Source organism: Malaya genurostris, chromosome 3 (genome assembly GCF_030247185.1).
Source record: "Malaya genurostris strain Urasoe2022 chromosome 3, Malgen_1.1, whole genome shotgun sequence".
Taxonomy (NCBI): domain Eukaryota; kingdom Metazoa; phylum Arthropoda; class Insecta; order Diptera; family Culicidae; genus Malaya; species Malaya genurostris.
Window position 1 is genome coordinate 230317956 of NC_080572.1, and position 17562 is coordinate 230335517.

Sequence of the window (17562 nt, forward strand, 5' to 3'; positions counted from 1 at the left end):
CTGGAGGACGGGCCTCCACCGGGGGGGTCAGGCCCCGGCATGGGTTGGTTGGGGGTGGGAAAGGGTGTAAAAAAGGGGAGGAGGTGGGTTCGGGATCAAAATACAATGGAAATATATGTTGAGAAAAGAATAATAATAATAATAATATAAATTATAGAGGGAATAAAAAATAGGGACTTGCCTAGGAATTCCTAATTTTCAGTCCCGGCGTTGACTCAGCATGTGCCGGGGAGACAGGAACAATGGCAACTGGTATCCGATAGAAGGGATGGCAGCTCACCAACACCACTAACCACATCCACGTGGTCGGGTATGGGGTTTTCACTCACTATGCCTACTGATCGGCGTCACTACCACGATTGCACGACCGTATCCACTTTGGTCGAGTATTGTTTGGTTGACACTATACCGTCTAAGCGGTTGCACCAGCACTATTACACCACCTGTCACTTTTCACTTCTAATATGGCCACTCTGGGTGGCTGAGAACGTGCCCCGGAGCAATAGCGCAATGGCTGCCCGGAGCACGTGTTACTGCTGTTTCACTAATCGCGAACTTTGAAGTGGTTTTCGGGGATGGAACGCGGCCACTTTTTACACTTTTTCGGGTGTTGACACTAAAATTTGCGTGAAAATGCCACTAATTCACGGAAAGATGACCTATCGGCGAGAGACCTTCCGTTTGGAGCTTTGGAAACAATCCACACGCGGAGAGCCTAAAAGAAACAAACCGATCGGGTCGAGTGTTCGGTACGAACTGAAGATTGATTCGATTGATGTTGAATTCATTATTACAAATTTCGCACCATTAGTAATCAGAATGAATATGACACATTTTGGTTATGGTTGACAGTTTAAAATATAGTAAGTCTGAAGCATCTTAATTATTATCAACAACTAAATATTTTGCTTGTTCTGGAAAATCCATTTTTGCAAAAACTGCTACAAAATTTACCAAATTTCCATTTATTTTGTCCAATTTGTTGAAAATAGTGGGATGAATTTCGATGTTCCATTTGAAATTTAATACGTTTTAATCCGATATAAGGCTTGTTCGCAATAAAATCTGGACATATAAAATTGGGAATAAACAAATTTGCTATTAGCTCAATTCAAGATGCATTTTTGCCTTTCTCATGTAGAAGGCTATGTAATCGCTGTGAAAATCGACCATTTATCCGAAGCCCGTAGGGCCGAACATCATATACAATTCGATTCAGCTCGACAAACTAAGCAAATGTCTGTGTGTGTATGTTTTTTTTGTATATAACAAATAATTTCACTCAATTTTCTCGGAGATGGCTGAGCCGATTTTCACAACTTTAGATTCAAATGAATCGTCTTCTGGTTCCATAAGCTGCTATTGAATTTTATCCCAAACCTACTTCCGGTTCCGAAATTACAGAATGTATTTATATGCACGAAGAAAGGAAAAAAAAAGTCACTCACTTTTCTTAAAAATGGCTAAACCGGTTTTCCCGAGCTTGGATTCAAATGAAAGGTCTTAAGGTCCCATAGCCTCCTATTAAATTTCATTTGGATCCGACTTTCGGTTCCGGAGTTACAGGGTAATATGTGAAAATTTTGAAAAATGGTCAAAAACTGGTAAAAATCCCATAAAACTAGGCCGAGTTACATATAACAATTAAATCATTTCGTTGAGTTCACAAAATGTCGGTGTGTATGTAACATTTTTGTGTACTAACTTTTCTCTGAGATGGCTAAACATTTGAATTTCTGATTACATACTTACGATCTTCAGATGAAGCGTGACCGATTTCCGCAAGCTTAAGCCTTATGATCTCATACAAAACTTTAGAATTTCATCCAGATACGACTTTCGGTACCGGAATTACAGGGTGAAGAGTGTTACAAATTTTATATCCTCAGCGGCAAAGCAAAAAGCGTAAAAAATTTACTAAGCGAAATTATTCTAATCGTTAGTAACGGCCTATTAATTCAGGCTATCCTGGTACCCGATTTCCGATTCAGAGGAACCGAAAATAATGTACTAATTCGCAAAAATGAAATTCAGTTTATTTTCTCAAAGATGGTTTGACTGATTTTTACGAATTTAGGTTCAAGTCTTATAGTTAAATAAATTTTTTTTTAATTACGTTCAAAACTGTTCCGATGTGTAGATCTTCATTGTTACTTACCATACGCACCAACTTCGGTTATTCCGGCCCTCGGAATCCGGTTTCGGACGTATTGTAAATAGTGGACAAAAACTGTAAAATGGATCTCTCTCAGTTTTTTATCAAGATGGCCAAATCTATTTTCACAAACTTATAGATTCGAAAGATAAGTCTTACAGTTTCATACTTGAATTTGTTGTGGGTACTACTTCTGGTTGTGTAACTACAGGGTAAACAGAATTTGTTATCTTGCTATATTCAATGAACAGTTATTTTTAGACTTCTACAACAATATGTATGTTGGTATGAGTAATATGAGAAAGGTATCATTACACCACTAGGTGGATTAAAACAGATTTTATTCATTTAATGGTGCACTATTAGGCTTCTTAAAATAAATTACAGTCGCAGGCTGCATGAAGAAACAACGAATTTTTGTGTTAACTCCGGCCATTCGAGTCTATGCAGACTTTTCTGCAACCAATTTAGCTGCTTTTGTCCAAAATTTTCGAAATTTTTCTACAGTTGAAGCTTGTTCATATTGAAAGAGTTCTCTCTTCAGGAGAGCCCAATAACGCTCGATACCTCATGATCAAAAAAGAACCGGAATTTTCATTTTAAAATTCCCGCGCTTGTCCAATCGATAAACTTTTATTCTCTCAACGTTGGCAACACTTTTATACACAATCTGTCAAATTTTGACGCATATCGTACGATTAGTTTTTGTTTGGCGTCTATACAAAGAAGTTGAAAAATTTTCGTGTGGCGATTTTTATAATGAATGAAAATTTAGAACAACGTGCGTGCATCAAATTTTGTGTTGCAAATGGATTTAAGTGTTCCGAAACGTTGAAAATGTTAGAAAAGGCCTTTGGTGAAAATTCATAAGGTATGTTAGGAGGACTCCGAGCAGCTAGGTGGACTCGCCTTTTTCTGACAACATGGACTCTATTCGCTTTATACCATTCCCAAACATCTTTGGCGTAGTGACAAGATGCCAAATCAGGCCACAATAGCGGGGGAGCGTCATGGTTACGTAGGAATAGTAATCAGGCGCGTATACAGGGACGGAGGGTTTCGGGCCCATCCCTGAAACTCAAGAAATGTTTAGGGGAGACAGTGGCTGGACCGGACACATGGTTAAACCGGACAGCCTAAATAGGGGGTACGCGTCTGACGGTTCTTTGTTAAGCGTTCCGGTAGTGATGAAACTTTGGCTTGCTCGACCACATATTGCTTGCCAAACCAAATATTTTTTAGGGAAACTTGGTGTTTTTCTTTACCCTGACATGTTCCTCTAAGCCGTTCCGTAGCATAGCAGTATAAAAGGACATCTCGCGAAGCTGCGTGAAATCTTCCAGCACATAAGTTTCATCGTCCTTTATAACGCAGGTAAACTTCGTCAAATATTCGGGATGCAACATGCGAGCCCTGGTCTTAACCGTCACAATCTGATTATCATAACGTTTCGGTTCATTTTTCACTTTGACGACTGCATACCTTACCCGTTCTGGGAAGTATGCAAGAAAGTTTGTCTTACCTTCGCGTCCTTCTGGTGGTTCCTGAGATCCGTTTTTTCCCATTCCGGCATTCATGGTTGTTGTCAAACATGCATCGAAAGATTTAATATCGTTATGGACAGTGCATGCAAGAAAATCAATTTTTTTTCTACAAGTTTTCTTACTGACAGATCTGGATTTTTATTGAGACGGCACAGAATTGCTTTTCGCACTTGTTCTTCTTGTGACGCCATCTTCGATCTAAAAGCTTGTAGTTGATTTTACATTTATTTAGATGAATATACATCTGCGAAATATTTCACACTTTGATAAAGTGTTTCCAAAGATATACGTATCAGGGCTAATAAATGTCCTTTTTCATTGACACAAAATATACGAAAATGGCGAGATATAAATGTCACTCTCAGCTGCTCTTGCAAATTATGAGAACGAGATTCATGTCCAGTCATTGACATAAGCGGAACAGTAGTTTCAAAATTATGTTCTTTCCTTTCAGTCATTTGCGGTTTTCAGTGAAATTCCTATAATATGCAGTGTCGATATTCAACCGAAGCTTTGACAATCGAAAATGGTCTCACAATGACTTTTACCTGTTGGAGCTCGACTGTGTAGTTGTTTTGGTTTCCAAAGAGGTTCTGGGGTGTAATTATTTCGCTTTAATTTATCATTTTTAGTCACTCTTTATAGCCAAGCGTCACAGATTTTTAATACATCGATGAAAGAATGGGAATTGTAATTCTACTGACTCTTCCTGAACACGTTAATTATGTTTCGTCTTGCCATAGAGGAAAGAGTGACATTGGGAATTATTTTCTCTCATTTTTTTTTAACGAGAAACGAAAATGCTTCATCTCTCTTAGTTTGTTCTGGTGTCGGTCATTTACGAATGAGACAGTGAAAATAACGAAAATGAGGCTGTTGGGTTGGGTATTTAAGAGTACCTAGATTTTGTCGCGAGCTAAGCTTACATTTCTTTTAAAATCGTTCGAAATGTTCGTTAGATATCGTTCACCGAGCTTCAAATTGTCACGCATTCTCAATGTAAGAATCAAATCCAACATCCTCGTATTTGTTTTTTCACCAACTCATTCGTAAATGATCGCCTTCAAAACAATCGAAGAGAGACGAAGCGATTTCGTATCTTATGAATCAAAAAAGAGTATCAATGTCTACGTCACTCGTTTCCCTACGACAAAAAGAAACCACAATAACGCCTGTAGGGAAAATCAGTCGAATCTCAATTCTGATTCTTTCATCGATACATTGAAAATCTTTGACGTTTGGCTATAAAAAAGTGTCTAAAATAAGATAATTCGAAATAATTACACCCCAGAAATTCATTGGAAACCAAACTTTTATAGAAATTGTGAATCGTTTTCTATCATTATCGATTCTCGAAGCTTCGGTTGAATATCGACACTGCGCAGTATACGATTTTCACTGAAAACCGAAAATGACTAAAAGAGTAAACGAATGGAAGAACACCATTTTGAAACTACTGTTCTGCTTATAACGTTCGCTGCGCATGGATCTCGTTCTCATAATTTGCAAATGGGAGCTGATAGTGACATTTTTTTCTCGTCATTTTTATCTGTTTTAAGTCATTGAAAATGATTTTTATTAGCTCTGATCGTTTGACAATTTATCCCACTTTGAGCAACCATATCTCAGGAACAATTCGATAATTTCACATAAATTCTATAGTGCCATAAAAATAGAATATTAAATAACCCATCCACGCTCGAAAAGAAAGAGAAGCTCCCATTAATACCCATCATTTCTTGGAAAAAAGGTCATACCCAAAACGACGAAAACATCTAACTGATATTAATATTTGATGTTCAACTTTATTTCCACAGTACCACACCCTCATTAGTTAGATACAAATTTTAATCCGCAATTTTGCAGGTTCTGGATTTCATTGAAAAAGCTCGAATTATAAGTGCGTAGGTGCGCTCGGGTCGGTCGGTGTCCCGAAGAGGGCTGACGACAAGTTTTCCTTTAAATGGTTGTCGAGGTTGTGGAGCTTTTCTCCGCTGGCGTCTATTTTTAGCCGCTGAGCAGTCGACGCTTTCCGATTTATCATAAAAGCGTACAACGGTTTTGCTTTGTAAACATAATGATTTATTGGCTGGAGCCATGAATAGAACAAATTGCCTCATTCCAACAGAAGCTAATGCGGAGTTTTTCCCTCACTCTGGAGCTGGAAAAAAAGTTACATAATTTCATTTCGATGCGTTAACATTCAGTCAAATTTGAATGGTTTTGCATATATTCAGGAGAATACTGATAATTGCTAGTGAAGGTCTAACAGTTGGCTTCGCCTTTAATCTGTCGGGCTCAAGTGTTGCAATATTTCGCGTGCTGTACAAATAATTTGTGTTTTGAAATCTCTCAGCACTATTTATTCAGCAACAACTCGGCAAGTTAACTCTGCATGAACTGTCCTACTGAAGGCCCTTAATCGATTTTATTATGATAAGGGACAATAAAATGGTTCGGTCGTAATAAAACTGCGAAGCTCTGTTTGGCTGTGTGTATGAATTTGTATATTACAAATAAATAATATCAATCATTTCTCGAATCGGGTCGATATTCATTTGTATTCTTTTTTCTTTCATTCTCTTTCCAGCTGAGTGCGATTGTGGTTGTGTAGAAAGTGCTACGGTTGTTTTGGCCAGTGCCACTCTCACCAGTACCACCATCAACACCAATAGTAATAACAATAGCTGCACCAACACCACGCGCAAAGACAGCGGCGGCAGCGACACCATAGTTGCGGCTTCCTCGGGGGCTATGGGTGCCCCATCCAACGGTACCAAAACGGCACATTCTAAGGTGGCTACGGGAGGAGGTCATGCCAACACGCAGACCTCCAGCAAACGCTCCAGCAGTGGCGCCGATGGGGACTACCAGCTGGTGCAGCACGAGGTGCTGTACTCGCTTTCCGCACAGTATGAGGTAAGTTATTAGTTCTACCGGTTTGCCTGCCGGTTGAGGTCTAGTTATTGGCAGGATTGCTGAAAAGGACGAACAACCGATAGTGTTTTAAATTCCGTTTCTGAGCGAAATCGGCGCGGACTTGAGTTTAACACAGTTCAATGACCTTCTGCTCTAGCAAGAATGGGATAAACGGCTGGACAATTCCCAATTTCCATTGGAAACTTTGTTACTCGTGTTGCCCGTCCCTCCGCTATTCTATTCTATTTCGATCCCAGTTCAATTAATTTGTATTTATAACCTGATTCATTATCCAGTAAAAATAGTCAACCACGGCTTGCGTCAATCCGGGCGGAATATGGAAACCTTTTTCAACACACCTGGTGTTGTCTTTCTCATATTACTGTGGAATTTTTCAAAACACTTTTCATTGACTCTTGAATAAAACGAATAAAGTTTGTTTGGCCAACAAATAATATAACCTACGATATAAAACAGTGTTGAGCCAAATTTAGAAGAATTTTTACGTATTTCAGAGTCGTTACTCTAAGTGACGATTTGAAACTTCTAACACACTTCACCCTGTAACTCCGGAACCGCAGGTTTGATCTGAGCAAGATTGCGAAGAGCGATTAGTTGGACGTTGATATGCTATCAAGAAAGCACGTGCAACATCTCGACGAACTTGTAGTGTATCGAGACCGATTAGTAACCCACGACTTTCGTTGCTTGGTAGTTGGTGAGGATTGTTCCACGGTAAGCGCCGTAGAGCGAAGCGTTGGTTTTAAATAGCTCAATTTTCTCAGAGATGGATAAAGCGAATTTAAACCCCAGGCTCGTTTGAAAGGTACTGTTTGAATTGTGAATCAAATTCTACGATCAAATGACTGGCACTTCCGGCTCCGGAGATATAATGGTATAAGTGACGCAACCGACAAAACGCACTGTTTTTTATCGCTCAATTTCCTCAGAGATGGCTCAGCCGATTGTAATAAGTCTATGCTCATTTGAAAGCGACTATTGAGTTGTGGGCCAAAATCAAAGATCAAATGACTTTCACTTCTGGTTCCGGTCATGTAATGATATAAGTGTAGCAAAGGAATATTCGCACATTTTTCTTCGGTGTAATTTTCTCGATGATGACTCAAAAAATTTCGATAAACTTAGGCTTAATTGAAAGCTCAATCAATCAAATTTAAAAGGGTAATGGCGAACATTTCCGGTTCGAGAGATGCAATGTTGAATATGACGTAACCGACAAATCCCAGTGTTTTTCAATGCAACAAAATTTCTCGGAAATAGAAGAATCGATTTCGAAAGTCTTCAACTCGCTACTTTTAGGTTATTTGATAAGCTCACAAAGCCAATGGCCGAGGATGAAATCGGATCAGGGTCATTTTGCCGAAAGCCATTTCGCCGAAAGTCGTTTCGCCGAATGGACCACTTCACCGAATGCCATTTCGCCGAAAGCCATTTTGGCCGAATCCTGAAATCGTCCAAAATCGTAATTAGAATTGATTTAAAAAAAAAAGACAATGAAAGATGATAGCGTTAACACCCGTTTTGTTGACCTAGAATTGTACTTCTTGAATAAAGATTGATTCATGAACCTCAGAACGGATTTCCCAAGAAAACTTGTTGACTATTAGCTACTAAGCAACAAAGCAATTGCATAGGTGTATCTACCAAGCAAATGTATGTGGTATTTTCCTGTTATTAAGTGAAAATGAAAAAATATCGAATGGGGCTACGCCTCATCGTTTTGGTTCAAACTAAAGCAAAAAAACCTAGCTTTGAGTAGACCGGGCAAACGAGGCGGTTACAGGTTTGCATGCAAGAGGCCGCCGATTCCATCTTGGCTTCGGTTATGTAGCTACGCCACATCAGTTATACAGGAGACATAACATACAGGAGACATGACCCTTTCGGCTAAATGACCCTTTCGGCGAAATGACCTATTCGGCGAAACGACTTTCGGCGAAACGACTTTCGGCGAAATGGCTTTTTTTGCAAGTGTTTTAATGAGAATATTTAGCTGGCGAGAGAAATGCATTACCACACCACTAGATGGATCAGGAAGGGTTTTTATTGTCAATTTCTGACACAAATTTGGGCTCATTTTTTATGCAATTTCATTCAGGTGGTTTCGGGTAGTTCACAAAAGCCTGCTTCAGCGCTTATCATTTATTCGGCAACATTATCAGCAATAATACATTTCAACTTGATATGGAAATAATTGTGCAGATATGAAAAAATCTTGCTTTGTCGGTTATGCCACTTGTACGATTATATATCCGAACCATGAAGTGTCCCCGAGAAAATTTAGCGGAGAGAAAAATCTTTGAAAGGTGCACACACATACATACACACGAACAAACATTTTCCGATTTCATCGAGCTAAGTCGAATGGTATATAACAAGAGGTCTCCGGTGCTCCAATCAAAAGTCGTTTTTTCCGGCAAATCTACTACTTTTCTATAGAAAATGGCAAAAAAGATGTGTCTTGCATTGTCGCTCTAAATAAGGGTTTGACATTTCAAACACTCTTCATCTGGAGCCGGAATAGGATCGTAATGAAGTTCAATAACCTTCATTTGAGTACAAGTTTCTTTTCGAAAGCTTTCGATCACTATTTTTGGTTCCTTTCGGAACAGGGAATTCCGGTACACCTGAAATTCGTCTTTTTGGCCTTCAACTAACACGATCTGCACAATTCAAGAGTTGAACGAATTTTTGGTCGTTTCTTTAAAGTCGGAACGCGCTGTTGAAATTGAATTTTGTATATTTATTAGCCTGTAATTCTGGAACTGGAAGTCGCATCTAGATATAATTTTATACCATTATGTGGGATCGTAAAAGTGTTCATTTGAACTAGAGATGGGCAAAACCGGTCAAAATAAATAAGCAAATCTCTAAGTTTAGCCTAGGATTGTGGAATTCGGTTCAGCAGTTTTCAAGAAAATCGTGTGCACATTGTTTTCATTTTTCAAAACGTTTTACCCCGTTATTTCGGAATCGAAAGTCGGATCCAAATAAAATTCAAAAGCTGGCTACGGCACTGTTGGGACACTCATTTAAATCCATCCCGTCATCGATTGATGGGTTTTGAGAGAATTGATTTTTCATGTTTTTGCACATATTATCCCGTTACTCCCGAATCGGATGGTCGATCCGGATAAAATTTTGCAGTTATTTTCTTCGAGAAAATCGGGATCATATTTTCGCTACACATGCACCACACACCGGCATTTTGTGATCTCGGCGAACTGAGTTGAGTGGCATATATCACTTCAACCCCCGGGCTTCGCAGTAGATGCCTAGTTTTTCTCTATGAGAAAGACAGAAAGGCGTTACATTCAGAAGCCGTACCTTTTTATGGAAGCTAAATTTCCATCGTAGTTAAGTTTTGGAATTCTAGCGCATTAGCGGTGCGTTTTAATGCAGCCACCAATAACAAGTACTTAGCACGTTTAACTGACTGCCGCCATTTACTGAAAATGCTCGGTTAAAGTATGTCGCTGATTCCAGCAGTGAACCTAATTTAAAAAAAAAAACATGAATAGTGGTAATTAACCTACTCTCGATACGAAAAATGCTTCCGTATATAGTAGGTGACCGAAACAAAAAAAAACTCCATCCCACAAATCACAAATGCCTTGTTTGTCAGCGAATTTCAACAATCACCCACCTCTCCGAATGCACCACAAAAGTGAGGTTCACCTCCACGAGAACAGGTTTTCGCATGCCACCAACAACAGCACAAAGTGAACGGATTTATGGGAAGAGCGGCTTCTGATGCCCGAATTAGTAGCACTGAAAGTAGAATATGGTCAGAGCCGCCGATACGGCTGTAGCTGGTTCGAGTCGTTGGAAAAAAAATACGGTGAAATTAAACAATGAAACCATGAAACCATGCAAGCAAATCACTACTTAGCACAACCATGAATGTGAGTTGAATGTAAAATCGATAACCGAAACGAGATTGAACCTACGGTTGAGGTGCCGAAAGAAGCTTATCTTCAGTTTCATATCTCCATACCAACCTCGGTGAAGGCAAACTGATTAATTATTCTAAATTGATTGGAATAGCTGCAGTCTTATCCAAATTGTCATATTATGGAAAAATAAATCGTCACTCACACCAAGGTTGCTGATTCGAAAATATGGTTCTTACATAAAAAAAACCAGTTTATTGAATGTTCGAGTGTTTGTTGTTTAGATTCTTGGAGGCTGTACGCTTGATGCATTGGCATTAAAACTTTACACCGAGAAGCGATTTCAAAGTTTGTCGAAACAGCGTCGAAGTTGGGTTCAACCATAAAATTATGTTTCAATCGTTTCGAAGAAAGTTGGCAATTGTTGGTTACCAGGAATTGAATAATTTGTCAGAAAATAAATGCTTGTTTTTTATGCTTACAAATGATATGTTGAGACAAGTTTGATGAGTAGATGTCGAAGTCAAAGATCAATTAGCAAAATTTTCCAGGATCTAGCATTACATGAATCGTGAGACCTGCTTGACGAGTAGATGTCGAACATCCACCGTTGACGTTCAGTTTAGCGATTCTTTCCATACCTGAAACTAGTTGACTTAGAATATGAACAGTACGATGGTTATCAAGAAGATATGAAATAAATGTGTCATTTCAATATTAGACGCATCATACAAAGCTCGAACTCGAGTCGAGATAATCTAATTAGTAATTTCAATAATTAACCAAAACGGGAATTTTTTTTAATGCCAAATGTTTTAGAAATGCATTAAACGTCCAGATCTGGTGTAATCTAAAAAAAATCGACTTTGGACTTTAGAAAATTTGAGACCGCGTCACTTTGGAAATCCGCGTAGTAAAAAAATCCGCAAAATAGAATAATGTTGTTATGTCGAATATCTTAGAAATGCATGAAACATCCAGATCTGGTGATATCTAAAAAAGTAAGAAAAAATCGACTTTGGAACTTCGGAAATTCGCGTAAAGAAAACCACAAAATGTAAGATATTTTTTGTTGATGCCGAATGTATAAATGTAGGAACTTAAGATTTTTCAGATTTCCGAAATTAATTTTTTTTTAAAGCCAAATGTTTTAAAAATGCCTGAAACGTCGAGAGATCGAGAGAGTTGACTTGAAAAAAAAAATCGGGACAACACCAGACCTCTACGTTTCATGCATTTCTAAGACCAAACAAGAAAACCGCGTAACTTGGGAAATCCGCTTAAGAAAAACCGCGTAACTTCGGAAATTCGCGTAAAAAAACGGGTAATTTTGAAAATCCGCGTAAAAAAACTTCCGAGAGTCGCGTAAAAAAAAAACGCATAAAAAACCTATGCTTTTATTGGCTGTGTAACATAAGGGACAAGCATTATCATGTTGCAAAATCGACGTCCCTTGGCTTCAATTCATTCGGTACCCGATTGCCTACCGTTCCCGGATCGTTCCCATTGCTTTTGAACGTTGACAAATACTTGTTTTATACTTTGTCTTCGACTGATCAGTGCAGTAGCAGTTTATGTTGAAACACTGCTGATGCCACCTCGAAAACAACTTTTTTTTATTTATATATTTATTCGTCAAACATAAGTACAATACACATAATAGTTCACAATAGTAATACTTATATACTAGGCATTATTTCTAATGTTTAGCAGTAATTTTAACTGATTTTTTAACGTACTGAATTCAGTTATATCACAATTTTGATTGTAACAACGCATCATTCGGTGAATTATTCCATTTTTTGCATAATTTGTTCTATAAGTTTTTTTCGAAAAATATGTTACAATTTTTTAAGTAACGAATAGGTAGGTGCAAAAAACTTTATTTGTGAAAGTAATGTTGCAAATTGCATACGTTGCGAAATAATGTAGATAATGAAGTAAAGCATTGCTAATTCTCGGCGTTTCTATATTGATAAGCATGCAACGAATTTTACATGGCGGAAGTGGGAATGTGGTCCAATTCAGTCTAAGAAGAGGGTTTTGTTTTTGGACTGATTCTATGCGCTCTTCTTGCGTGACGTTGTATGGATTCACTACAATATTTCAGTATTGGCCTAACGTACGTGATATATAACGATTTAATAGTGTAGGGGTCTTGAAAATTATTTCCTTTGCTTCATTATGTGCTAAATGAATCACAAATACGGAATATTTCTGTATCGATGCCGTTTCTTATTTCCATATAAAGCTTCATGTCGTCTGCATGAATAAGTATTTTGACATGTTTAAGTAAGAAGAAAATGTCATTAACATACAAAATGAAAAGGAGAGGGCCTAAGTTGGAACCTTGTGGGGCACCACAAGTGATATGGATTCAGTTCAGAAAATTTATTTTGAAAGCGAACAACTTGCTTGCGATTCGCGAGAGCTACGATTTGAGCCCTTTTGGAAAGTTTGGATCGACACCATTTTTTGAAGTTTTAGTAGCAGCAACGGTATGTCAATGCGGTCAAATGCTTAACTGAAATCAGTGTATAATATTTCTACACGGTTGCCTTCATCCATTGCATTGATTTCATTGAGCGTAGCTGGGAAAATAATAGTTTATTGCTCTGACACGATTGTATTCCATCATCTTTCGAAAATCGTTGAAAAGCTTTTTCGGGAATCTTTTTTATCAATCACCACTCCAACTTTTTAAATCATTCATCAGTTTCCTCGTAACGTTTTTTGTGGTAGAAAATAAAAATGAATGACATGCTAGAAAAGCTAAGAATTTTGAAAAATATTCTTTAACGTTTTGAAAAATCAGAAAACAAAAGTTTCAGTGTACGAGGTCTGTTCAAAAAGTATCCGGAATTCTCATTTTTCTAAAAAAATATTTATTTATTCGTCTACATCTATATGGTCCCCTTCAAAGTAATCCCCCCTAGATATAATACACTTATGCCAGCGTTTTTTCCAGTCTTCGAAACACCCCTGATAGTCACTTTTTGTAATGCTCTGTAGCACTCTCAGCGATTCTGCCTTTATCTCTTCAATCGATGAAAAACGCTGTCCTTTCATGGGTCTCTTCAACTTTGGGAACAGGAAAAAATCACACGGAGCGATATCTGGTGAATAAGGAGGTTGGGGCATGATTAAAGTCTTGTTTTTAGCCAAAAAATCACGAATAAGCAACGATTAATGAGCAGGTGCGTTATCGTGGTGCAAAACCCATGAATTGTTTTTCCATAAATCGGGACGTTTTTTTCGAATTGCTTCACGCAAACGTCGCATTACTTCAAGGTAATACTCCTTATTGACGGTTTGACCTTTTGGCAAGAATTCTTTATGCACTATGCCATTATAATCGTAGAAAACAGTAAGCAAAACCTTGACATTTGATCATGCTTTTTTCACTCTTGGTGACATGCTTTTTTCACTCTTGGTGACGTTGGGTGCTTCCACGTGGACGATTGTGCTTTTGTTTCGACATCATAACCGTACACCCATGTTTCATCACCAGTTATGACCCTTTCAAGTAAATTTGGATCGTCGTTGAAGTCGTTTAACAGCTCCTGAGCGATGGTAATGCGTTTGTTTTTTGATCAAAATTCAGCAGTTTTGGAACGAGTTTTGCTGCCACTCGTTTCATGGCCAAAACATTTGAAAAAATATGATGGCATGAGCCAACTGATATGCCAACTACATCAGCAACTTCTATAATAGTGATTCGGCGATCATCCATAATCATTTTTTCCACTTTTCCCATATTTTCATCGATTATTGACGTGCTGGGTCGACCGGAGCGTTCGTCGTCTTCAACGTCTTCGCGGCCATCTTGGAAACGCTTATACCACTCGTAAACACTTGTTTTTTTTCATAGCAGACTCACCGTAGGCTCTCTGTAACATTTCGCATACTTGGTTACACTATATTTAATTTTTCACGCAAAATTTAATACAAATTCTTCAATTCTTCCATTGTTTAAACTAACAAAAATCGCCGAGCTCGAAAAAACACGTCTACATCAGCCGCTACAAGACAGAATGTAAACAATGAATACAGCTGAAAATTTCACCATACATTTGGGACATATGTACCAACACAATAAAAAAAAAATTAACCACCGGACTCTCCAGACGCGCGCAATTAAAAAATTCCGGGAACTTTTTGAACAGACTCGTATATTTATTTTAGAATGTTTTGCAACGACCGAGTAGAAACATATATTGGAGAAGCTCGCAGAAAAGATAATTTTTTGGAAAAAGATTCGCACAGAGACAGGACTCGAACCTGCGTTCTTATGCAAACCGTGCGTACGCGTTTACCATCCGCCAACCTGTGCTGTGGTAGACACAGTTCTCCGGCAAAACTGGGTTGGTAACGTATGTCAAACTACGGTCTAAATCCTAGCCGCCTCACTACCGGTACCATATATCCAAACAATCTTTGTTCATCGGTATGCACGGTTTGCATAAGAACGCAGGTTCGAATCTTGTCTCTGAGCGTATCTTTTTTTCAAAAAATCATCTTTTCTGTGAGTTTATCATTCCTTTGGCTTTTCCAATGTAAGTTTCCGCTCAGTGATTTCAAAACTAACCTTAGTTGTGGCAACTTTATGTCAAACCAACTAAAAATTAATTAATCGTATTTTTTAGAAAGTTGAATTGATTACCTGGAACTTCTTCTTAGACACAATTTCTGTAGAAGCTATAGATTTCGAGTTTTATTTGTTTAAAAATATGGCGACTTAAAACACATACCCCTTTTCCAAAAAATAATCTTGAGCGACAAAAAATCTCTAGACTAGTAAAACATACTTTATTTGCCATCATACATACAAAGTTTCATGCAAATCAAAGGGGGTCGTGCCAAAAGCCAGCCGAGTCCGCGAAGTTTATGTATTAATTCAAAAAAACAATGCATTCCAATTCAGTTCTACATCGATGATGGTTTCCAATAAAACTTTCGATTCAACTGTTGTCTGTTCCATAGTAGTTTTGATTTACATGACTTGAAGGCATAATTTCAATTGAAAAAAGTGATTTGATTTTGTCAATAAAAAGTACTCATATACATACTTGTTTGACCATTTTTTGTATCTACCCACCTTAACATTGAGTGAATAATTTTTCAGTTCTTAACGAATAAATTTTGTTCATTGCTGTGATTTGAAGACTTCATGAATGTAGTAAGCAGTGTTGGGAAAATCATGATCAGAAAAAGTTCATTTTAGTATCACTCGTGAAAAAATTAACTCAAGAGATTTAAAAAAAACTCGATGACTGAAAAAATCATTTCCGAGATGCTAATTCATGAAACAAGCATCCACAAAACTCTGAACCGGTAAGTTCACAAGTGATTTTTTGTGTCAAAAAATCTTAATAAGGAATTTTCACCCACAGAAATATCGCTAAAGACATAATCGGAAGGGAGAAGAGTCTTCGATGATATTTCGATGCATAATTTCCTTCACGATACCGAAGTGATTCTCGTGAAAGGAATAATTATTATATTTTCATCGATAAAAGAATCTCTACTGAATAAATTTGCAACTGAAAACAAAAAATGCAATATTTTCGATGCACCAACTACAATTTTTTTCTATATTCCAAATAGTGATTATAGCGACGAACGGCTCTTTTTATACCACCTGCTTGTTCACACTGCACTATTTAGATAAAACCCAACAAAACCCTGTTTAGCATGAATTTTATTCATAGAAGTAACAGGAGCGCAGCATTGTCAGCATTTCTGAAACACTCAAACGTTGCGCCTGCGCCTGGCGCATTTGAATTGGCGAAGCGATAACCTGCGCTCCTGTTACTTCTACGTACGATATTCAAGTTAAATTAGATGATATTTTTAATCAACAGCATAACCTGCTTTGTGATTGGTTTTTTTAATAATGTTTTTACTATTATTATAACTATTATTAACCACAGCACTTGCCGCTTTTATTGATGATATTACTCCATCACCACGGTAGTGCCGAATTAATTTGAAATACATCACCACTATTGATCCCTTGAGCGCCCTTCGCGCACTGAACATTTTCAGAAAGGTAAAGTTATTGTTCATCTCCGAATTTATTCATTGTATTTTCTGCAAAGGGCTGAGATATAACGGCTATGAAAGGCTAAGATATAACGGCTAAATCTTTTGTTCAAGAATCATATCAGATATATTCAATGTGCGAACTTTTTTCTTAAATATCATCGAGCATAACGTTCGCTAGTAAACTTTCCACAGTTGATTTATTGCCATGTGAAATCAGTTTCATTGAAAATCGCGTTTGTAAAAAATCAGTACTGAACTTACCTGCTGTGAGTTTTCTGATCGATGATTTTTTGGTCTGAAAATCACTTCTGAAAAATATCAGTCGCGATTTTCGAAATTTTGATTTATTTTCGGTAGCAAGTCTTGAATAGTGACCTGGTGTTCAGTGAATAATCCTTCTAAAAGAGGAACTTTTTTTTATAATTTCATGTTAGATAACAACTATGATGTTTTTGCTATAATCTCGCTTCTTTCATAAATAAAAATGAATCAGAATAACTTTAGAGATATCTATAGAATTTATGGAATTTTTTTGCTTGAGAATATTTCGTTTATACGTGACCTTGTAGTAAATATTAATGTAGAATTTCATTCATCAGTGAAATTTTTCAACCTCACAGGAATGAAATCAATTTCAACATTCAATGTATAACCGAACTGACTTCAACCTGGCTGCAAAGAAAATTCCGCAGATTTGTCCTCATTTTCCGATTTCAATTAACTAAATTTATCATCGCACGAACAGCAGAGGCGCCAGTTCGGCGGATTGCCGTGCCGTGCCATCCAGTTTACACTGTCATGGTAATAATTTCGTTCACCTTTAGCCGGCGGCTTAGTCAGAACCGGAGCATAACCGCAGTTCCGCCTCTGCATGCCTACCTGTCTCACTCTCGAAGCTCTGACGCGGTGCGCATGGCAAACATTAGAATGTGGAAAATTTATTTTTCCCAAACCGTGACACACCAAGTTAAAAAAAAATACA

At 37.7% G+C, this 17562-nt stretch overlaps 1 protein-coding gene across 3 annotated transcripts in view; it reads left to right on the forward strand.

Annotated features, from left to right (window-relative positions):
- LOC131435640 (homeodomain-interacting protein kinase 2) overlaps positions 1-17562 on the forward strand; it is a 232080-nt gene that overhangs the window by 153446 nt on the left and 61072 nt on the right. For all 3 annotated transcript variants that reach the window (XM_058603742.1, XM_058603740.1, XM_058603743.1), the window contains one exon: positions 6290-6618. In XM_058603742.1, the coding sequence (XP_058459725.1) occupies positions 6290-6618 (329 nt within the window). The remainder of the gene's footprint in view (positions 1-6289; positions 6619-17562) is intronic.